Source organism: Thunnus albacares, chromosome 14, assembly GCF_914725855.1.
Source record: "Thunnus albacares chromosome 14, fThuAlb1.1, whole genome shotgun sequence".
NCBI lineage: Eukaryota > Metazoa > Chordata > Actinopteri > Scombriformes > Scombridae > Thunnus > Thunnus albacares.
The window spans coordinates 29,663,378-29,687,916 of record NC_058119.1 but is presented as its reverse complement, the minus strand read 5'-3'; the positions used below and the strand labels follow the sequence as shown (position 1 = coordinate 29,687,916).

General features: G+C 41.1%; 2 protein-coding genes and 1 long non-coding RNA gene across 3 annotated transcripts; 1 reads left to right on the top strand and 2 right to left on the bottom strand.

Annotated features, from left to right (window-relative positions):
* Positions 1 to 6,103: 6,103 nt before the first annotated feature.
* Positions 6,104 to 10,350, top strand: egr2a (early growth response 2a). The gene is made up of 2 exons (XM_044372219.1): positions 6,104 to 7,677; positions 7,844 to 10,350. The coding sequence occupies exons 1-2, from the start codon at positions 7,524 to 7,526 to the stop codon at positions 8,914 to 8,916; spliced, it is 1,227 nt and encodes a 408-aa protein (XP_044228154.1). The 5' UTR covers positions 6,104 to 7,523; the 3' UTR covers positions 8,917 to 10,350.
* Positions 6,365 to 20,731, bottom strand: LOC122996682. Its single transcript, XR_006407054.1, has 3 exons — positions 20,651 to 20,731; positions 20,400 to 20,401; positions 6,365 to 6,376 (listed from the first exon to the last, which is right to left on the bottom strand). It is a non-coding gene; the product is annotated as an uncharacterized LOC122996682 (long non-coding RNA).
* On the bottom strand, positions 14,611 to 17,394 carry adob (2-aminoethanethiol (cysteamine) dioxygenase b). Its single transcript, XM_044372249.1, has one exon. The coding sequence runs from the start codon at positions 17,238 to 17,240 to the stop codon at positions 16,506 to 16,508; it is 735 nt and encodes a 244-aa protein (XP_044228184.1). The 5' UTR covers positions 17,241 to 17,394; the 3' UTR covers positions 14,611 to 16,505.
* Positions 20,732 to 24,539: the final 3,808 nt, after the last annotated feature.

Genomic DNA, 24,539 nt, shown 5'->3' with positions numbered 1-24,539 from the left:
CCCTCCGTTCTGCCGTCTTGGTTGCTAAGGTGGTTGCTAAGGTGGTTGCTAAGGTGTTCCCATGTGTTGTTCAGCTCCAACATGTACGGATGGATTTGAGAAGTTGACATTTGGAGTAAAGAAGGAGAAAAAGAAGTGAAATCCTGCTACTATAGTTTGTTTACGTAGCCTCCGGAGCCGGAGGAAGCTTCCTGAAGCTGACCAATCAGAACAGAGTGGGCTCATCAGGAGGCGGGCCTTAAAGAGACAGGAGCTAAAACGGCCTGTTTCAGACAGAGGCTGAACTGAGGGGCTGCATAAAGGACCAGTAGAAGATAAATAAGGAGTTTTTAACTGGAAATCATGCAAAGATATTCCAGTAGAGCCCCAGAATATAAATATAGAGCTGGAAATGTGCAGAATATGTGTCCTCTTTAATGCAGCTTAAACTTTCTCCACTTCATTCAAAACTCATCATCATCCTTTTCATGTCCAGGGCAGCAGCTGCCTTGCTCCCGGTGGTGAGGCAGCGCTCTCCGGCTGACCCGAACACCTCCGGGCCTCCACTTCCAGTCAAAGAAACATCTCTCTGTTACAATCTGCTGTCCGGCAAAAAATCCACTTCATTACCATAACAATTTTAACTGTGAGGGTGGAAGCAAAGTGAGGTGGGAACAATCGTATTGTTTCTCCCCCCCCTACACACACACTCTCTCTCTCTCTCTCTCTCTCTTTCTCTCTCTCTCTCTCTGTCTTTTTGTCATTGGCAGCCCACTCAGACTGCGGGTGATGATGACCCTTTCCGGGGGCGAGCGAGAAATCCAGAGCGGGTAACTTTTTGGTTGGACAGACAAACGACGGGCTGCTCAGGAAGCATCTCTGCTCCCTCTCTATCTCAACTCCCTCTTTCTCTTTCTCTTTCTTTTTCTCTCCGTCCACCTCTCCGTCTCTCTGGAGGAGGAGGCGAGGAGGCCCGCTGGACGTCGTCTTGGTGGGACCCTGACGGAGGAGAAGGAGGATTTCTCTTCAGCTGAAGCTTTAAAGTGAGTTTGATGCTTTTGTCACGTTAGGATGTAAATCCAGATCGGTTGAGTATGAACGGGGAGCTAACTGAGGGTAAACCTGCCTAGATTTACTTCACAATGAGTTTTACTTGTAGAATTTAGATCACTTTTGCTGATAAATCCGAATTTCTAGTAGAAATCATATTAAGTGGCATAAAAAAGCTAAAAAACATGACTCCAGAACATGATTTCTGTTCATATCGGTGGCTTTTAGTCTCCCAGTGCTCAACTTTTAGATGTATTTTCCCTTTTTGTGGTGACATCACTTAGTATGAAAGGATTTATGTTTTCTTGTGGAGAGAAACAAGAAGCTGAAATACTTGGAAACTAGACGAATGATGAAGTGAAACAGACAAAAATGATCAACACACAACACGACATCAGGCTTATAGTTTCAAAAAGTGCTATAAGAGAAATACTAGCAGTGTTTTAAGAGGGAGATGATGCAGAACGGTTTTCCTATGTGGCGTTTTTACAGTTCTGTGCTGTGTTTGTATCATTTTATGTTCCTCTGTTATCAGTCCTGAAGCTGAATACCAACTCTGAGATTTGTAGTGAATCGAAATTTCAGAAGTCAGCAAAAGTGAACAAAAAACGTCTATAAATATCTTCTGAAAAGCAACAGAATCTGTTTCCTTTTCATCATTTTGTAAGAGGAGATGTTATATTGTTTTGGCAAATTGTAGAACAATAGGTTGATTAATTGATTAGTTAATGAATCTGCAACTATTTCAAGTCGTTTTCAAGCAAAAACACAAAACACTGTCTGGTTCCAGCGACTTAAATGTGAGAATTTGCTATTTTTCTTTGTCTTAATTGATTGTTACCTGAATATTTTTCAGTTTTGGGGCTGTTAGTTGGATAAAAAACTAATTTTAATATGTGATTCTGGGTTGTTTCTACTTTCTGGCATCATATTGACCAAAAGACATTTGGAGATTTTGTGGGGATTTGTGTAAATTGTTTAAATTGAATGCAAAATCCTCTGATTGAAGTTTATTTCTGAGATTGTTCAGAGAGCAGTAATGTTTGAAAATTTGGCTTTTAAGAGCAACTTTTTTGAACGTAAAGGATTTAAAGACAAAATGCAGTTCAGCAATATTTTCATGGTTGCAGCCAAACTGTTAAACCTGCTTTCATGTTACTCGTATTTTACCATCATTTCCTTTGTTTTCATGCTGCTTTTTGGTGACGTGGTGTTCTATATGTGAGTCTACTGTCATCTACAAGTAACCACAAATGCTCTGTGATGGATTATTCTCCATTTTTGTTTCATGTTGTGCTTTTTTGAAGCCGAACGAGTGACTAGAAACATTCACGCATCATAAAGTTTATTGTAAGAGGCTCAAACACGTCAGATCCGTTGTTCTTTGGCTTCATACACGATTATAAAAGTGATCTGAAGCTAATTATCCTCGTTGGATATCGTCTGACGAGCTCGGAGAGTAACCGATGACACATTCTGGGTCCCGCAGATAATGTTGAAGCCATTCACTGTGGCTCCACGGTCATTGACGTGCCTGTCTATTATCCGACACTCAGCAGTCAATACATTTCCCATGAATATGCAATTGCTTCTATTGATGGCGCGGTTGGAAGGTTCATCGCCGAAACCTCCCAAAACCCCTGACTCATCTGCGGGAGAGTCGACCACATTAAGACTTTAATCCAAAAAGGAGAAATCTGGGAAACACCTACGGGTTTCATATGAAGGATAGGACCACATCAGGATGATTTATGGTGCTTTGTTAGTCCTGGCATCTGTTTCCCTCCAACAAAACAACAACAGCTACTGGTCACTGATCATTTATCAATTATTTACTTTCACGATGTTGATTTCCAACATGCTGCTGCAGGAAAATGAGTCATCCAGCATTTAAAAAAAAACACCTACAGTTCTGACAAGAAGCGGCAGTGGCAGAAAATTCTGATGATTTATGGTGTTTATTTTAAAGACAGATCGTCCTTTGTTGACAAAATGATCCAACCTGGCTGCGTGATATCTGTCAGAGAGGACGAAGAAATGCATTCAGTGGATCTTCAGAGAACATCCAAACTTACTGATCGTCTACTTTTTGCTTTATTCAATCAAGAAAACACACAAAACAAGGATGAGAACCGGAAACTGTTTGAAAATGATCAACGTGCACAATATCAAGAAAATGCCATAAAATAATGCAAAAAAATGTATTTCTTCTGTGGCGTTTATACAGTTTTGTGCTGTTTTTCTGGATGGAATATACAAGGTGTTTGTATTGTTTTATGTCCGTCTGTTATCAGTCCTGAAGCTGAATGCTAACGCTAAGATCTGCAGTGAATCGACATTTACCAAGTCAGCAAAAATGAACAAAAAATATCCTCTAAATCAGTAAAAACACACACAAAAGGATGAGGCTTTACTGATCCATGTGGAGGATTTGGAATAAAGTTTGAAACATCAAGAACTGACATTTAAAATAATAAACACACTAATGGAGAGTTTTAAAAAATAGGCGGCAAAAGTGAGAAAAATTTTGTATGTTTGTCGAGAACTGAAGAAAATTTGATATTAGAAGAATGCTGTCATCTATTCCTTGGAAAGTGTGTAAAAAAAAAGAAGCAGATTACTGTGCAAAGCAGTTAACATCAGTTAGCATTAAGACGGATGAGAGACGTGTGCAGAAGTCTGTGAACAAAGCAACAAAACTGAGGTAAAAATCTTCATATTTCTTTATCAGGAGGGAAGAAAAGCTTCCCATTGTTTCGCTGCTGCTCCTGTATTTTTGATACTACAAAAATGAGGTGTCAATACGAGGTGTCAAAGGTCACGAAATTTGCTCGAACAGCAGATGACTCCATAAAACCTTCAGTGCTGAGAAAGCAAACAGCAGAAAGAGGCGTTTTTTGTTGTTTTTTTGTTGTTTTTCGGTGATATTCAGTTTGCAAAAAAATGTAAACGAGGGCGGCAGGCGGCAGGCCCGACCCGAGCGTCCGTTTGAGGACGAAGACAAAGATCCATATTAACAAAAAACACAGATGACAGATGATTAATCGGCGTGTTGGGGACTGCCGAGTTGCCGGACCCCCGGCTGACACCCCGAGCCACCAAACACAAAACCAAAAACCCCCCAGAGCCTCGGCGGCCTGGAGGAGCGTGGGCGAAGGGTGGAAGCAGGGCATCGTCCCCACGGAGCTCCCTGTGTGTGTGTGTGTGTGTGTGTGTGTGTGTGTGTGTGTGTGTGTGTGTGCAATAGATTCTGACAGAGAAAGAGAGAAAATGTGTGTATTTGTGAGTTACACTGAGAGAAAGTGAAAGGGTGTGTGTGTGTGTGTGGGAGAGTGTTTGTGTTTGTGAGATTAAGCACTAAAAAATGTGTGTGTTTTTCTTAAGTGTATGTGTGTGTGTGTGTGTGTGTGTGTGTGTGTGTGTGTGTGTGTGTGTGTGCGTGGATCGACCAAACCCCCATCTGCCACAGGGTGGGCGGCTCGCCACACAACGACAATACACACCAACATTTTTGTAACTGTGGGCGTTCAAAAGGCTGTGAGAGCTGCAGTCCTCCTGCTCGCTGCGCTCGTCTCTCCAGCGCTCAGTCGATCCGGCAGAAGGCTTCACTTTGATCAACTATCTGTTCAGCACATTAACAAATCAAACACTATCACGGTTTTAAACATCTTGTAGTTTACGCTCATCGCATCTATAAGGATTCATCCTCCGGGAAACATGAATATCTGCAGATTTTCCCCTCAAGATGCAACTGAATCTACATTCAGTCCACTCCTGTTGTGTGAATATTAGAAGATAAACACTAATTCTCCAGTTGGTGCCATTAAATCAGAGCAGAAGAAGAGGACACAATAAGATGACGTCATTAAAACGATGGAAAACCATGAAGGAAATATGACGTTTCTGTTTGTTGTAGATGTTGAGATGTTTCGAAGGATCAGAGGATCAACAAAGTCATTAAGATTCATCCTCTGGGCAACATGAATATCTGAACCGAATATCAAGGCAATGTCAGTAAACCCTCTGGTGGTGCTAGATTAAAGTCAGAGGATCAACAGAGTCTCTCTCCAGTCAGGTTTCCATCTGAACCAAACATTTGCTTTTTTATCCACACAACAACTTTAACACCTCAGCTTGAAAACGTTTCTGCAATATTTTGAATTTCTGGCATTTCCACACATGTGGAAATTGAAAATGTGAATAAAAACGTGTGGTTTAACGCACTCTGAGACATCTTAAGGCGAACACACACTGGAAGGATATGACAGCATATTGCTTGAAGAGCATTAAGAGAAGCAACTGCTGATTTCTTATTAGCCGCGTTAGCTTCACGGCTCTGAGGTCCGTCCACCATCTTTGATCCAGACTGAAATATCTACACAACTATCGGATGGATTGATATGAAATTTGGTACAAACATTCATGTTCCCCTCAAGAAGTATCGGAATAACTTTGGTGATCCTCTGATTTTTCATCTAGCGCCACCAGCAGGTCAAAGTTTTCACTGATCCTGACAAATATTTTAATATCTGTCAGATGAAAGGATACACTTTGTACCGTCGTTCTGGATCCTCTGACTTTTCATCAAGTCAAAATTTGAATTTATCCAGTTAAACATCTCAACATGACTTTGTGCAGACATTCATGAATCCTGCTGACTTTGGTGATTCTCCGACTTTAATCTAGCGCCTCCAGCAGGTGGACATTTTTGGCCTTTACTGATGTATCTTGACAAGTATTTTTGGTGAAATTTGGTTCAGACATTCATTTTCCCCAGAGGATGAATCTGTCTGACTTTGGTCATCCTCTGACTTTTCCTCTAGCGCCACCAGCAGGTCAAAGTTTTCACTGATCCTGAGAAATATTTCAATATCTACTGGATGAATGGATACAAAACTTTATGCGGTCATTCATGTTCCCCTCAGGATGGATTGTAATAACTTTGGTGATCCTCTGACTTTTTAATCAAGTAAAAATTTGAATTTATCCAGTTAAATATCTCAACATGAAATGGGGCAGAATTTTGTGCAGACATTCATGTTCCCCAGAGGATGAATCCGTCTGACTTTGGTGATCCTCTGACTTTAATCTAGCGCCTCCAGCAGGTGGACATTTTTCGTCTTTACTGATGTATCTTGACAAGTATTTTTGGTTAAATTTGGTTCAGACATTCATTTTCCCCAGAAGATGAATCCTGCTGACTTTGGTCATTCTCTGACTTTTCCTCTAGCATGCGTTTTTAATACAATCAGATGGATCGCCATGGTGATCCTCTGACTTTTCATTGAGCGCCATCATCTGGTTAAAAATGTTAATTTCTCCAATACTTTTGTTTGTGACCAAACACCTGCAAAACTGACATTGACGTGACATCACTGTGCTCACCATCAGCATGTTGGCATGTTGTCACATTTAGCTCAAAGTACCGTTGTGCTTTACAAAGATTGAGTTTGTATAGCAAGCAAAAAAGAAAATTCTGCAGTTTATTAAGTTTTAACAGTTTCTTTTAGGGTTCGGCTCAGGTTAAATGATTTTGGATACAGTAATATATTATAATATATATTGAACCAGTTTCTGGATCAGACGTAAACTCAGCATAACTTTGCAGATTTGTATCAATAACAGAACTCTGCATCAACATGAATAAAGTTTATGGCACTCATATACAGCCCTAAAACTGATTTATGAATCAATTTGACTATTTAATGAATTATAAATAAATAAATAAACAAACTATATAAAAACATGCTAGCCTGCGTGTTTTTAGGGCTGCAGGAATAATAAAAAAGAAAAGAGTCTAAATCTTGATTTTGAGCATCTTGTTGGGGCGACCTGAGGACTAAAGGAGGTCAACAAACTAATCTAATCCTGACAAGGCAAGAGAGAGAAAACAAATAGGTCTGTGCAGTCAGTGTGTGGGCTCAGCTGGCACAGAGACAACACAATGTATCTCGGTTTTACCCGGATACCAGCCTTATAAGCAGGCAGAGATCCTCTCACCTCACCGGAGAATCCATTTATGGGTATTAAGTGTGACCGGAATTCCGAATGATGGAGCTTCTTTTGTTTTCCTTGACACGAGGCCGAAAGCAGCAACGGCAGCAGTTTGTGATCAATCTTAAAATAGAAACATCACATTTCCTTTATGACAAAAATTGCCGGTTTTACGCGTAATATCTGAAGCTGGAAGATGTAATTTTTTTTTCCACGTTTCGTCACGGCGAGCACCATTAGTCCTATTTTTGGAGTTCCCTTTTTTTTTTTTTTTTTTTTTTTAAACTCAAGTCCATATTTGGTAAATGACGTTCCGGGACACCCAGAGATTCCCTTTATAACCATACTGCACCATGCAGCAGCTATTTACAAGAGATGAGAGGCGGATCAGACAAGGGTTAACAGGCAAAATGAGGAGAAATATTCATAATGTGAGAGATTAAACTGGAGAAACCGACTCAATCATATTATTAGTTTGAATCTTCACCTCAAAAGACGGAATGACCGCTAAAATAGTTGATGAAGTTTCTGCGTCTCTCAGCAGTCTCGTAGACAGTATTCGCTCCGTTGAGGGGGGGCTGGATGCACAGACGGTTGTTTTTAAAGAAGAGGCTGTAGGGGAGGATGAATATGGAGGGAAACCCGATGAAGGCGGTAAGAATCTGTGTCGTTTGGATGGATGTTTGAGTCGATCAGTGAAAATACAAAATTCAAAACTGTACATTTTGTTCAATGACATTTAGGATAATATCTTGTTTTAAGTGATGTTTATGTGATAGTTTATTTCCACTAAAATGTGAACTTTCTCTACATTTTTCAGGTGACCTTCTGTTCGAGGAGAGGAGCGAATCTGACCTTTGCCACGCGCAGTACGTGGCAACATTACGCACGCACCCTTTGGCGTTTACCGGCAAGTTCTCGGTGGAGTCCAGGGTTGCAGGAGGACCGTGGACTCCCGGGGACATCATCAACGTGGTCAGCGCTGACATCGCCACCCCGGGACCGGCCACGGTGTCTGGTTCTCCGTCAGTATCGCCCGATATTTACGCAGGAGGAGGAGGAGGAGGAGGAGGAGGAGGAGACGCAGCGGACGCGGGGGACGATACCATGGCGCACGGCCCGCCGGACATCACCCACATGTACGCTCACCCTCACCCCCACCCCCACCCACACCCGGCCCCCTCCTACTCCTGCAGCGGGGACATGTATCAGGACCAGTCGGCGGCGGGATACCTGGCGACGTCCACCTGCGCCGTGTCCTACCACCCGCCTCCGTCCTACAACTCTGCGCCCAAACCGACCGTAGACGGCACCGCGCTGCTCTCCATCATGCCAGAGTACGGAGGCTTCTACCAGCAGAGCTGCCAGAGAGACATCCAGGGGGCTTTCCCGGAGAGGAAATCCCTCCCGTACCCGCTGGACTCGCTCAGGGTGCCGCCACCTCTCACGCCTCTCAACACCATCAGGAACTTTACGCTCAGTGCGCCCTCACCGGCAGCTGAGGGCCCGATGGCCGCCGCTTTCCCCAGCCACCAGAACCTCCCTCTCAGACCGATCCTGAGACCCAGGAAGTACCCGAACCGGCCGAGCAAGACCCCCGTGCACCAGAGGCCGTATCCGTGCCCGGCGGAGAGCTGCGACCGTAGGTTCTCCAGGTCAGACGAGCTGAGCCGGCACCTGCGCATCCACACCGGCCACAAACCCTTCCAGTGCCGCATCTGTATGAGGAACTTCAGCCGCAGCGACCACCTGACCACGCACATCCGCACGCACACGGGGGAGAAACCCTTCTCCTGCGACCAGTGCGGGAGGAAGTTCGCCCGCAGTGATGAGAGAAGGAGGCACATGAAGATTCACCTCCGGCAGAAGGAGAAAAAGTCCTCTGCGTCCTAAAGCTCACCGCGCATGGGCAGATGCTGCTGAATGTAAACTTTATGAGTTTAAACACGGGCTGTACGGCTCCTGTCACAGTCCAAATTTGATCTTGGAGTTACAAAAAGCCAGAAATCTGTTTAGAAACAATTTCTGCAATTTTCCCATCAGGGAGACTCAGAACCAGAGTTCAATGATGTGTTTGATCATGTCTTCTTAATTTCTTTCTTATCAGATCATTACTAGGAACATATGTCAATAGCACAGCTGGACAATTTAGTATTAAATGATATGAAACCTAAAGGGAGTTAATGTAATGCTCTCCAAAACACAACCGGTTTCAGAGTTTGTGTCAAGATGCTCCAGACTGCTTTAGTGCTCTGTGATAACACATTATGTTCACTGTCTATGCTCCATGCATGCTCTCAGGGATTCTGTCACAATTCAGGCTGAAGAGATGAGACCAAAATCATGAAAGACAGCTGAGTCAAAAGGATGCTGCTGCTGCTGCTGCTGCTGCTGCTGCACCGCCTCCAGCTGCAGGCGGTTTGGTTTCATTTGTAGTCAAATGCTCAAAAACCTGTTCATTCCAGGAAAAAAAAAAAACACAGCAAGTCTGGAATAATCATCAATAATCACACATCCACACACACACAGACCTACAGCAACCTCTTCCCATAAACAAAATGATATAATTTCACTTGCAAACTGAAGAATTTCAGTTTTGCGGTGAGAAAAAAGGGGATTCTTCTGTTGAAATCCACCTCCACATCTTCTCTTTACACTGTTAAAAAGTAGCTACATCAGGATATTTAACATCATCAAACAGCTGAAAAGATCCTGTAAGTATCAACCGATATTAAAGATGTTTTGCAGGTTTTATATGTTTTATACAAACGTGTCACTGCAACATCTCGAAAGGTCGATTTCAAGCACTGTTTCACGATATACGACTATGCCTGCTACACAATTTTTAAAACTGCTTGTCGGAGGGAAGTGATGTCACAGTGCACCCAGGACACGCTGTGACATCACACATCAGGGGGGCGGGGCAAAGGAGAGCAACACAGTTTGTTTTTTTGTATTACTTCAGAAATGTTGACACGGATTAATATGTTTCATTCAAGAGTTGAATTTGGTTTTTAATTAATGATTAAATACAACACATGGAACTCTGTTTACAGGATTGTAGCCTGATGATCTGTTACTTTTTTTTATTTTTTTAATGTTTTCAGGTGCACAGAGGTGTTGATACTTGTTAAGATCCGACCAGCTTTTCTACCTGATGAATGTGAGATAACGAGAGAAAGAGAGAAAGTCACTGGAAAAACGAAAAGTTTTTTTTTTTTTTGTGTTTGTGTTTTATAATTTTTATGCAAACTGGTCGAGCACTAAAGCTTTTATTCTGCTGGACTGATGCTTCTCATCAAATGCAAATAAATGTTGACTCGTTGAGTTGTCGCTGCTCTTTATTTTGGCTGTTCTGGAGCTTTTAAACACATCACATGATCTTCATCAGCACATGAAATGTAGATGTTCAAATTAACATTATTTTCGGAGAACGAAGAAACGAAGAACGTAGAATAAAGTCAAGAGGTTTTGCTACGTAGCACAACAAGCTAGCAAAGCTGTAAACACAACCGCGGTCCTGCACATGCTCAGTAGCGTCTGCCTTATACAGAACTACTCTCCAGAGACTGAAAACATGATGCTGTTATTAGTCTTCGGAGCCGTTTCTAAACAAACTAACATGACCAAATGCTTCATGATGAAGGAACATGTCACTCAGTGCAGCGGTGTGACTCACTGACGTGTTTATAATAGTTTCTGGAGCAACAACAGAGGAATAAATAAGATACATCAGGCTTTAGATACACTGACACAACACTTGTTAGTAGATCAGTTCATTGTTGGTTTGGATCCAAACATGAGAGGAAGAATGTAGAAAATCACCAGACTCATCGTTTAAGCTTAGGAGACCAATAAAAACCACGTGGTGAAGGTTAGGAGACACAAACAGTGATCTCACGTGTTAAAGTCGGATGTTTTGTTGACTCATCCATCCAACCCGACCCCTGTGTGGACTTTATCGCATATATTTACTGTACTTCATCTTATTTTCTCCTTTACTCCGGTCATAAGCCTTTCCAGGAATCTGTCACTTGATCGTAAACATGTCACATTAACGACCGATCGAGTCGTTTTTCACTAACAAGGACCACACCATCAACCAGATGCGTTTGGGTGATTTATTGAGGAAAACAGTTAACGTGCAAAGTTCTTCCAGTCGCTGACTGCGTTGTGAGGAAGCTTACGGGGAATCCGCCGCAGCATCCGGGCAACAGCGGACCCCCTCGGGACCCTACGAAGGAGAGGAAGAAGCAGAAAGAGAGAAATAGGGCGGGAGGGAGGGAGGGGCGCAGAATACGAGAGCAGAAGAAGAGGAGAGGGTTAGGTGGTATTTATAGGAAGTGGCGTAAATGAGGTGTGGTCCTGCTCCTGAAACTTTGTGAGACAACAGGATCCGGATTGTTTGCTTCCAAAAGTTAAAAAAATTGAAAATTGTCAACAAACACTTTATTATTAAAAGCGTTAGAGAGTTTTCCACTGATTTAACATTTGATGTCAGACTAACATGGACGGTTTAGCAGAACTGGACATGTTGGGTTTTTTTTATTACACACATTCTTATTCCTGAAAGCAGCTTCACTTTAAGGAAGTAGTAACTTTAACCCACATCACATGTTTCTCTAACCTTCTCTAACAAAGTGATCATTTTAACCCAAACCAGGATCTTTCCCCTAAACCTCACCAGACCGTAACCGCAGTTCTGGAGTCACATGATCAAAACCACGTATCTGCTCGCTGAGAGACACAAAAGACTTTATGCTGAAAACAGATTTTAATGTGTAAAATCAACAGATCTTCACTATGAGCCGGTCCAGCTCAGTTGCTGGTCTTCTGTTTGACCTTTGACCCTTTTAGCAGAGAGTTGAAACCACTCTTCTGACGTGCGGAGCCACATGATGCTGTGGTGACCTGCGGTTACATATAACAGCCTTTTCTGTGTAAATCTGCACAGACCAGCGGTTTTCATATAATCATAAGTGGAAACAGTTGAAGCTTCTCTTGTGCTGAACGTTTATATTTCAGATGAATTTTACAAAACATTTATGATACAAAGATCAACACATACACTGATTATTTTACTGTTTCTGACCTTTGTCTTCAGTATTCTGTTTTTATGTTTACGTGTGTCTTCGCAGTAAAAAAACGAAAGAATATAAATGAATATCAGAACAAAAGTTTAATTCCTTCATTAATTTTTTTGTGTGACAATATTCATTAGAGACCAGTGGTGGAACGTAGCTAAAGTACTGTACTTAAGTACAATCTTGAGGTACTTGTACTTTCCATTTGATGCTACTTTATACTTCTACTCCACTACATTTATTTGACAGTTTTAGTTGCTTTTCAGATGAAGATTTAATATTCTGTTTGTTTAAATTGTCTATTTTCTTTTTTTTAAAAATTTGTCATGTACTTTGTGTGAAAGGTACTATATAAATAAAGTGTATTATTATTATTATTATTATTATTATTATAATTATCATCGAGGCTTCCTTGAGGTTTATTATCGCTGTGAGTTGAAGCTTTTACTTTGTTACATGAAGCAAAATTTCCTTCAACTCAAAACTCAATAATGATTCTGTTCAGTCCCCCTGATCTGTAAAAACCCCCCATCAGTCCTGGTTCCCTCTCCACCTACATGAAGCCCCGCTGCCAGAAATCTGAGAGAAAGTTTTAAACATTAACAAAAGTTGTCCAGTCCTGCTTCCTCCAAATAAGAATCATTTCTAGGAAAAAAAAAAAAATCATCCACACTTTCATTTTCTCCAGACTAGATTACTGTAACTCCCTCCTCTGAACGCAGCAGCTCGTTGGTTCTTACTGGTTCTAACAGACATCACATCACCTCGATCCTGCCTCCTCTCCGTCGGCTCCCTGCTCCTTTTAGAATTGATTTTAAGATTTTATTGATCACTTTTAAAGCACATCTGGGTCTGAAGCTCAAAGCTACATAACAGAAATGTTCCGTCTGTCTTAAAGTCGAAGTTTAAACCTGAAGGTGACCGAACTTTTGTCATCAGGACCCTTCGACCTGCCTGAAGAGATAAAGCTGCAGAATCAGTGACTTCTTTTAAATCACTTCTTAAAACTCATTTTTACAGACTTGCTTTATTTAATGTCTTCTTTAGATCATCTTTGTCTTGTCTTTTAATCTTTTTATCATCTCTCTATTGTGTTTTGTGTTGTATCTTTGCTTTGCATTGTTCTACTTTTGCTTTGTCTGTCTACAGATTATTATTATTATTATTATTATTATTATTATTATTATTATTATATATAAAAGACTATTCTTGGTCCTTGGTCTGGACTATGTTGCAGAATGACTGAATCTCATTAAACACATTTAAATCCCAAATGAAAGAATCAGATTCTCTGGGTTTTAATTCATCTGGTTAAACAATTGATTCCTAGAAATGTGAGTTTCTTTATGCTTGTTTTTAATTTCCTTTTGTGTTTTCTGTCAGGTCTTAATCTCACTGCGACTCTCCTGGTTAAATCAAATAAATATTATTATAAAAAGACACGATACGCTTATATAATCTGATGCAGTGCTATTTCTATTAATCTATACAAAGTGTCTAAAATTGGCTCCACATTGATGAATTACAGCATTAAAAAGCTCTTACGTGTTTGTTAGTGATAAAAACAAACAATATAATAAACTATAATAATATAACACTGTAAAAGAAGCCAGCACTTTTACTTTTGATACTTTAGTTCATGTTTTAACTACTTCTTTCACCACGTGCCTCGTTTCTCTAAAAACACGCCGACGCAGTGAAACTTATTAACCTTTTCAGTACTTCCAGTAACAGCTCGTCACATCTGGAGGCAAATAAAAACACAGACGTGTTTAGGCAAAATAAACTGCACATTTTATATGAACAGACAGAAAAAAAACCTTCATTACAGGCAAAATACATCAATACTGTTCATTTAACATCGACTGGATCAGATTCCGGACTGATTAAAAGAGCTTTCTACAATCCCACAACCACTAAAACATACAGACGTCACTCCTTTTCACCCTTCAGAGATGTTTTTTTTATAGTTAATATTCATCTGTTTAATATAGAAGTTGTTCAAAATGTGTCCTTTCACTTTTCAAATGATTCAGTTCTCCTAAAACAGCCGTTGATGACGGATCATGTGCTTTACTGTCAATAACTTTTCAACCATTAAATCACATCTTTACAGCTGAGCTCGTTTAACTTCTGTCTGAAGTTTATTATAAACACAAACCTTCAACATTCCCATGTATTATCACCTGGTCAAACTGTGAAAACTCGTCTTTTTTTCTCTCAATTAATTGTCAGAAAATAGTGAAAAATACCTGCTTTCATTCCCCACAGCTCAGGGAGATTTATTCAGAGCTGCAACTAACGATTATTTTCATTATCAATTAGTTGTTTTGTCAGTAAAATGTCAGAAAAAGGTGAAAAATGTCGATCAGTGTTTCCTAAAAGACCAAAAAACGTCCTCAAATGTCCACAACCCAAAAGATATTCAGTTTACTGTCACTAAAGAAACCAAAGAATATTCACATTTTAGAAGCTGGAATCAGAGAATTTGGACATTTTAAAAAAAAAAAAGTCTGGCAACTAATCGATGAATCGTTGCAGGAGAGTCGTTTCTTCACATCTGAGAAGCTGAAAGCTGAATTTTTGGGTCATTTTTGCTCGATTGAATTATCAAAAAACAGTCGCAGATTCATTTTTCTCTCAAATCGACTGATCGATTAAACGTTGCAGCTTTAAAACTTTGTGCTAAGAAAACACGACACAGTCCTGAGGATCCAACTCCAAATCACAACATAAGAAAACCTGCAGTTTTTTTTTTTGTTTGTTTGTTTTTTTGATATTTCTGAGTCTTCAAAAAGGAGACCTGAAGATTCACACTGTTCCTCATCTGCCCGGGAAAAACAAAACAACAAAAACAACACAAAGCCTGAAGCAGGAAGACGATTTTATGCACATCAACCTTCTGCAGATAAAACTCAGCTCATTCGCTGCGTTCAAGATGCAGTCAGACGTCTGGAATTCACAACTAGCAGGTTATGACTCCGACTATCATGCAAAAAAAAAAAAAATCGCTTGCTTTAGATTGAAGGTCATGTGATACTGAAATATGAAATTTAGCGCATTTAATGGTGAATAAAAGCACAGAATGTAACACTTCAACCAAGATACAAGCAGCAAATCCAGACTTCCCGACTTCTCCTGAACGCAGCATCCTGCACACCATCGACTTTGTCATCTGTTGGCATCTTTCACGCAAAAAGCACCTCACAGGGTCGTAATCTCAGCCCACAATGTTTACAAAACCCACATTTAAATCACAATAAATCCATCAAATCAACCCAGACGTGCATGTGGTGAAGCTGAAAAGTCATTTTCATAGTTTTTGACATTTTTGTTTGGGGGATAAAGATGAGGCTGCAGGAGTCAAACCTTCCACCTCGCTCTTCAACCAAAAACACTTCGCTTCTGTCGACCTGTGCAGCTTTTTATTTTTCTTCTCAAGATCTGCAAAAAAGTGAAAGTCCTCTCTTTCTCCAGTTACAGCTGTCGATCGTCAAACACAAAATGTCCTGAGATTTAGTTGCTTCTAAGCTCAGAGACGGACTCGTCTTCCCCCCCTCACGCCGGGATCACTTTTAGAGATCGTTCACAAACGACACAGGACGACAAAATGGACGAAAATGACATGATTATGAGGAGAAAAAAAAAAGCATCTTAAAAGTGTGATTTCATTCCCTAATACTCCACAAATAGCATTCCTGCAGTACTGAGAACCAGCGAGTGCATCAAAAGCAAGAAAATGAGTCAATTATCTGCTTTCCTGATGATAACATCAGGATGTTGTTTAGTGTTTCGTTCAAACATCTACAATCCCACAGTGACAAAAACATGAGTTTTTTCTAATTAATGTCTTCTAATATGTCTCAAATGTCTTGTTTTGTGTGATTTCATTTCCTAATACTCAACAAATAGCATCCTCGCATTAAAGATGACCTGTAAATGCATCAAGAGCAAGAAAGTTATTGAATGATCTACTTTCCTGACATTAATAATCCTTAAAAAAAAGAGTCAGAGGGGGGATCTGGATGTTGTTTAGAGGCGCCTGAGGCTGCAATTTTTGTTCAAGTGAAATGGAAACTTTGAGTTATTATATTTCACCTTTGAGAAGCAGAGTTGCAGCTGTTCACCACTGAGCCAAACAATGAGCTCACCTAACTTTGTGCTGTATCATCTCTCTACAGGAGCAGGTGGAAATTACATTCTTTGTTGGTTATAAATAAAAGCCAAAATGTTGACTCTAGACTGTAATTGTTTCACATGCACACTGACAAATCACAATGATTAAGTGTGACCCTTCATTTAGCCCAGTTTGTCCAAACATGTCTATGAGCTCCGGCCTTGTGACACCACCGGGTGCATGAACCCGACCAGGCCGAGAAAAGAAGACATTTTTACGGCTCAGAGGCTGACCTCCGGGCCCGGGTACGGCTCCCCTCCGCACCAGAACTCCGGAGGCTGTGAGATCTCCATGAGCCAGACCTCCTTCTCCTTCTGCTCCCTCTGCTCCGTGTGTTCCCCCTCCTCCGCGTCTGTCAGCAGCCGGTAATAGTGACAGTCTCTGCCGTCGTCCGGGTCGTACGGCGGGGCCAAGATGTCCATGAACGCCGTCGGGCCGTCCACGGCGTCGATCTGGTGGAGGTTGTCCCGGTCAGGGGAGAGGACGCACGGGTCGCTGTCCTCCGTGTACTCCGCGGTGGAGCGGAGCACGGAGCGCCGCAGCGCGCCCGGCTGGGCCGCCTGCGGGCTCCGCTGCAGCCGGTCGAAGCAGCTGATCCGGACCTTTCCGTACATGACTTTGAGCATGCCGTGCATCCCCGGGTGGTCGTGCAGCGGGATGGAGGCGCCGCTCTTCAGCAGAAACACCCCCATGCTGAACTGGTCCGTCTCGCAGATGTGCATGTAGGTGACCGGGGGCGGAACGGGCACGGCGGGCGGGCTGTCGGAGGCTCTCCGCGGGACTAGATGCAGGTCCGCCGCCCGCACTTCCGTCATCAGGCTCTTCAGCTTGCTGTGGTTCTCCAGGAAGGATTTACTGGCCTCTTCCCCGATCCGAGGCGGGCTCCGGAAGGTGAGGAGAGCCTGCCGAGCGATTCTCTGCACTATGGAGGTCATGTTGCTGTCGCATGGCATCATACCGACGCGAAGAACGACGCTGCCCGCTGTCCGGTGTCCGCTGTACGCTAGCGGTAGCCCTTTAGTTAGCGCCGAAGATCGTCTATGAACAAGAGGAGTCACTCGGCTGACATTCTTGTCCCCTGGGGTTTTTTTTGTGTGTGTGTGTGTGTGTGTGTGTGTGTGTGTGTGTGTGTGTGTGTGTGTGGTGGGTGGGTGGGTGGGGGGGGGGGGGGGGGGGGGTAACATATACTTGATATATATATATGCACACACAGTGGTATGGAGAACAGAAACTGACATAAGTATAAATAAATGCATAAATAAAAGTAGAAATACAAAAGTTCCTTTTCATTACCAGCTGTATTGTACAAATTGTATTTATTATGTATTTAACTATTTATTTATGCATTTATTTATACTTGTGTCATTGGCCACCACTCTAAACACAGAGTAGGATTGACATGTCATGACCAAAACAACCAATCTCATCAGCCCAAACAAATATATAACATAAACATAAAATAATTTCAATCAAATCAAAAATTTGAAAAAACAAAAATGATAAAACTACACATCTCCAGACATTTTTGTTGACGTTTAAGGTATCCTGAAAGGCCGGCAGAGTGAGAGCTCGCTGCATTTTCCTACGCTTTGATCAGTCCACCACACTCATCTCCCACCTGAAACTGTCTGCTGCTTCACGTGCTCATTCACGCGTATTTCTTTGGCTTATAAACACGCGGGAATTTGAGTGAAGTGAAAACACAACAAATATGTGATGATGTGACTTTGTGTGATTAATTTCCGGCGGGATTTGACCCAGAAGCGGCCGCTTTACGTCGCCTTCAGTTCCCCATTTGTGAATATCTGTCAAACACGTCCGCACCAGACAGCGCTTAACAGTTTACACCTCGTGCATTATGGGACATGTAGTCTGTCAGGTCATAACTACAACGCTCACTGACACTAAATCAGTGGTGGAAGAAGTATTCAGATCATTTACTTCAAGTAAAAGTAGAAATACTGTAAAAATACTCCATTACAAGTAAAAGTACTGAATTGAAAATGTTACTTAAGTACAAGTACAGGAGTATAAACAGCAATGTGTACTTCAAGTATTAAAGTAAAAGTACTCATTATGCAGACTGACTTCTTTTAGAGTGTTATATTAATATAGCATATTATATTTTTTGTTTTAATTACTAACACATACATGTAAGAATATTTTAATGCTGTAGTTCATCAGTGTGGAGCCAATTTTAGATACTTTGGGTGGATTAATAGTAATATTACTGCATCATATTATATAAGTGTATATGTTTTTTAATAACAATAATAATAATAATGATACACTTTATTTATACAGCAATTTTCACACACTAATGCAGCTCAAAGTGCAAAACACATAAAGAAAAGAGTGACAATTTAAACAGTTAGAATATTAAAATATATTATTTTATGTCAAATCTTCATCTGAAAAGTAACTAAAACTGTAATAATAAATGTAGTGGAGTAGAAAGTACAATATTTCCCTCTGAAATGTAGTGGAGTGGAAGTATAAAGTAGCATCACATGGAAATACTCAAAGTAAAGTACAAGTACCTCAAAACTGTACTTAAATACAATACTTGAGTAAATGTACTTAGTTACTTTCCATCACTGCACAAAATAATATTTCAATACAATATTGACAGAGTTGTTATTGTTGTCACATTCCTTCATACAACCGATGTTGTCTCTCTGTGAATTTATAGATTACCTCAAAAACAAACCACCATGAAGATGCACTACAATACCCAGCATGCCACAGAGTATTTAACTTTTGATTATCTTTGCCCTCAGTCATTACTCAAACACCAATAGTGAACATACAGTAGTAATGCCTCAGCTGCAATGAACACTTGTATACTATACTATAACTTGTACAATCTGTTATTTTAGTATTTATTTGTTGTTCTTATTTTTCATATAATGTGTTCATGTGCTTTGTGTTTATATCCTGTTACACTGTTGCACAGCCAATAAACAGCGGTGGAAAGTAACTAAGTACATTTTCAAGTACAATTTTGAAGTACTTGTACTTTACTTGAGTATTTCCTTGTGATGCTACTTTATACTTCCACTCCACTACATTTCAGAGGGAAATATTGTACAGTGGATAAACTGTTTTGAGTGTCACACAACTCATCAGAATTTGATCCATTCCACCACGTATAATGTGAAATACAGAGAGATTTATCTGATGGTGAGAGGCTTAAGCTGAAATTATAGTTACCACGTCCGCGAGTCCACGAGGGTCCATGTGATGTAAATTTCGTCATCAGAGGGTGAGCGTATGGGCTCTGTGTGGACATCCGCGTATCTGCAATTTGTTGTGTCCGCGTGGACCTGTCCGCACCATGGATGCATTATAAGAGCTGGATACCGGACTAAAAATGGCGCCCATTCAGTCCTATAGGAACTGCTCGCCTGACGCGTACGCCAAAAAAAGTTTCTAGCTTCCGCGTTGTGCGGCCCACTGAATATGCGCAGTAGTGTTTCCCCCGCTGGCCCACAGACTTTACATTGTGATGACGTCACCGATTTTTAAATCGCTTTTCTCGGCTTGAGAAAAGTTTTACAAACATAAAACCTCCATGGATCAAAGTTCATAATAGAAAGAGTCATAGTTGACGTTGTTTGCAGTTCGAGGCGTCCTGTCAACAGTTTTACAGACGTCTCTTTTACAATGGTGGTTTATGGGGGAAAATGCTTTTTGGGCCGCAGGGGGATTTTTCACTGCAATACCGCGAGTGGCCACTGGGAAAAATTGGCTGCAAGGCAGAGCGGCGGCGCCTTATCCAGCTCTTATTATACATCCATGGTCTGCACCAGTCTGCACGGTCACAACACTGTGTTCCCGTAGACGGTGATCTACTGCACGTGTGGAAGAAGGTAGTATGAGCACATCAACTATCCGTCCATGGTGTCCGCAGCTGTCCGTGTGTGCGTATCTGCTCGGGAGTATAAATGAAGCTTTTATCAGCATTGCGTGAACTCGTTTGGCTTGAATATAACGGACGTTCATTTATATGTAAAAGTTCCGCACTGCAGGTTTTCATCAGGACTTTTACTTGTAATGAAGTATTTTTAGACGACAGTATTTATACTTTTACTTTAAATAAATGATCTCAATACTTCTTCCACCACTGCAAATAAAGTAATAATTGATAACTGATTTGGTTCTCCAACAGAAATATATTTTCCTTCTGTGCATTATGTCAAATCTTTTACCTTTTTTTATCCCCCAACTGACTTTATACTAACTATAAACAGACCCACGTTCCTGCACATGCTCAGTAGCGTCCGCCTTACACAGAACTACTTTCCAGAAAGAACTCGTCGCTGTTATTCGTCTTTGGAGCCGTTTCTAAACAAACACATGTGACCATGATGAAGGAACATGTCACCCAGTGCAGCGGTGTGACTCACTGATGTGTTTTTACTAGTTTTTGGAACAACAACGGAGGTTTACGGCACAGAGGAATAAGATATATCAGGCTTTGGATACACACACAATACTTGTTAGTAGATCAGTTCATTGTTGGTTTGGATCCAAACATGAGATTTGTTGATTTACACAAACAAATCCACCAGGAGAGTTTATTTATTTATTACCCCCCAACACCCAGACATGAATGTCATCTTCATCCATCAGATGTTTGGGGTCAAAAGGTCACGAAGCTGATTTTTTTTCTACCACACAATCGAGCTGGAGGATAAATTAAATCTCCTCATGAAACACACTTCAGTCCCTGCCAGATCAACAATGACTCATCATGTATGTGAGCGTGACTCACTTGTTGTGGCGTCCGTGTTCAGCATTTCATTATCGAGACGTAGGCAGTGAATTTGGACGTCTTTCTACTGGGAAACACCCACCCACACAAACACACACACACAGGCTCATAAAAAGAGAGTGATGACAGCCCGTTTAATGGAAATTCAACCTGATAAAGGCATTTGTTTGGAGGAATGTGACGGCCTATTAAAAGATGTGTTTGTGTTTATTAGAGGTATGAAAGCAGAGAGAAACAGGAAGCAGTGGGAGGCAGAGGACTGTTCAGACCTGAGCGACCGCTCGTGATCAGATCGTGTCTTTACTCTCTGAATTGATTTTATCTGTGAGGGAAAAGAAAACAACACATTTCCAATCTGGTAGAAAACAATTAGCACCACATGGTTTAGCAGAGGGAGATACTCTATGTTGTATAAGCACACTACATCACAGCAGGCAGGGATGAATACTCTCACAGGTAGTGATACTCATCAGGGCTGAAGCTGCAGACATCTAGAAATCCTGACTTTTAGTCTCAAGCTCCAAAAACACTGCATCCTACATTCCCCATAATGCAACTCAACAGCGTCTTTTCATTAAACTCACAAGTCTCTCTCAATTCTGAGTCTGCCAAGTTCAAACTTAGCAAGTTCAATTCAGGAGTCTAAACTCTTTATTCGTCTTAATTGGCCAAGTATTTTCATGCATACCAGGTCTCTTAATGTACTTACACAACAATCCGTCAGGGAGATTCACAGTGACATACGGCCAAAACAAGGACAACAAGCTGAACAGAGATAGGTAAACATAAACATATGACTATTATGTAGAGGCGAAAAATAGATACAACAAATATAGAAAGAACAAATGGACAACAGCATACAATGTGTTTATCCAGGTAGAACTGTTTCTGTAAACGTCTTCTTGTTGAGTTTCTTTGGAACTTTGAAGCAAATTCTCCCATTTTAGCTTCTCTGCATTGGCTTCCTATAAAATCCTTCTCCTCACCTACAAAGCTCTTACTGGTCAGGCACCATCATATCTTAAAGAGCTCATAGTACCCTGTTAGGAGGCTTACTGGTGGTTCCTACAGTCTCCAACAGCAGAAGGGGAGGCAGAGCCTTCAGCTATCAGGCTTCTCTCCTGTGGAACCATCTTCCAGATTCGGCTTAAAACTTTGCTTTTTGATAAAGCTTATAGTGAAGGCCGACCAGCCTCGCCTTGGATCAGCCCTTAGTTATGCTGCTATAGGCCTAGACTGCCAAGGGACTTCCCATGATGCACTGAGCTCCTCTATCCTCCTCCTCCTCCTCTCCATCTGTATGCATTCATGTACCATTAATGTATGTTACTAACTTGGCTTCTTCCTCGGAGTGGTTGTGCTTTCTCGTCTCGCAGGTTTCTAAGGAATCACGGTCGCGGACCGCCTGGTTATGGATTGCGGGCTTCCTTGGGTTGTGGCTGCGAAGGTCCTGCTCAACGCTCATGCCTGCTATTATTATTATTAGTCATATTCCTATTATTAGTGTTGCTGTTGTTGTTATTCTTTCTCTCTCTCGACCCAACCGGTCAAGGCAGATGGCGTCCACCTAGAGTCCGGTTCTGCCTGAGGTTTTTCCCGTTAAAGGGGAGTTTTCCCTTGCCGCTGTTGCCAAGTGCTGCTCATTGGGGGAATGTTGGGTCTCTGTAAAGTAAAGAGTATAGTCTAGACCTGCTCTATGTGAGAAGTTCCCTGAGATAACTTCTGTTGTGATTTGGCGTTATATAAATAAAACTTACTTGACTTGAATTGACAAATTGTGAAGCTGTGTGCAAACAGCGTTTGTTTTGTTTGAGGAAACCATAATGACCTTATTCTATCATGCTTTTATTGAATCGTTTTATCTTTTTCTTTGGTGTCATGATTTGGAAACTTATCCTCAAAAAACAGAAACTCTCTAGATCAAATTGTTAAATGGTCTAGTGGGCTGATCGGTGAGTCACAGCTGAACCCGACGCCCCTGAACACCAGACACTTACAGCGGATAAACAGCTCGATTTTAAATGACGACTCCCACTGTTTGGACAGCGAATTCCAGCTTCTTCCCTCTGGACGGAGGTTTATCTTCCCCATATAGGTGTAAACACAGCAATATAAAGAGTATCTTTGTTCCAGGAGCCATCAGTCAGATGAACAAGACGTAGCAACATTGCAGATGCTGTAGAAGCAACATTTCTTTCTTTCTTTTTACCTTGTTTATTCTAGTGGTTATGTGTTTTAGTGTTTTTCATTGTTATATTTCTCTGTTTAAGTCCTGATTATTGGAGCATCAAGCACTTTATCATGTTTGTCTGTTGTCTGTGCTGTTGTCAAGATGGATTCCTGTCTTCCCCTGCCTCTCATCATTTTCATTTATTTCCATGTAATGAAGTGTAATGATAAGGAGGCCAAAGTCCACACAGTCATTACTGCTGTTCTGTCCAATAAAAACATGATGATGCTTCAACTGATTTGGCAGCAACAAATATTAGATTTAATATCTGAGAACAAAATGTTTCTTCCAAAAGGAGTTATATCATATATCAAAACTCTACATCAGAGCTGGCGGTAAATGATGAAAGGGCTGCAGAGATCAGGACCCGTATTGATCAAACTCCTCAGAATCACTCATAGGAATCAGTTTTTCTGAAAGCTCCCAACTGCCTGAAAACCAAACAAACATGGACGCCTCACATTAGCCATTAGCCAAAATTTAAAGGACATGATGTTTTATTGTCAATGTACAGTTCTCTGAGCCATGAAATCATCTTTATTTATTCATTACAGTTGGTGATTCTTTAATGTAAAAGAAATATCCAACAAATGTGAATCTTTGGTTTGATGAATACTAATAATAGAAATTAAAGCTGTGAGCAGCGTTGGTCGGGACCTCGCACTCTGGCCCGTCGGGATCAGATCATTTTGCTTTTTTAAAATGAGGGATATTTCTTACAAGTGTGTTGTGCTTTTATTTTGAAAGTTTAATTGACATGTGTACTGTCAGGTGTATAGAGACACAGAAAAATACTCATATATTTGAATGGAGAGTGTGAGTGAACCCACATCTTTTTGAACATTTACTGCTTCCACATAGTTTTAGATACAAACTTCATTTGAACTTTAAATGAGTCACGAGACTTTGACCTACAAATCTTGAATTTACATGTTTTTTCTATCTTTTATTGTTTTTGAGATATTAGAGTGTGAGTTTTAAAGTCTTTTCTTGCTCCTCCTGTGATTTTATAATGAATGTGTATTGCGGAATGTTTCACAGCACTGAGGGAGTGACATCACCAGGAGCAGTTGGAGAGGATTTTAGAGTACACTTCTTGTGAAATATCCTCATAAATCCCATGACTTTGGCCAAATCTTACATTAAAAATCATATTTTAGTGGGAAATTTCATGGCGAATCCATTGATACAGGTTTGAAAGTGGTCAGACTTATAGTTTAGACGCCAGAAGCCTCTGTTTGACACAAA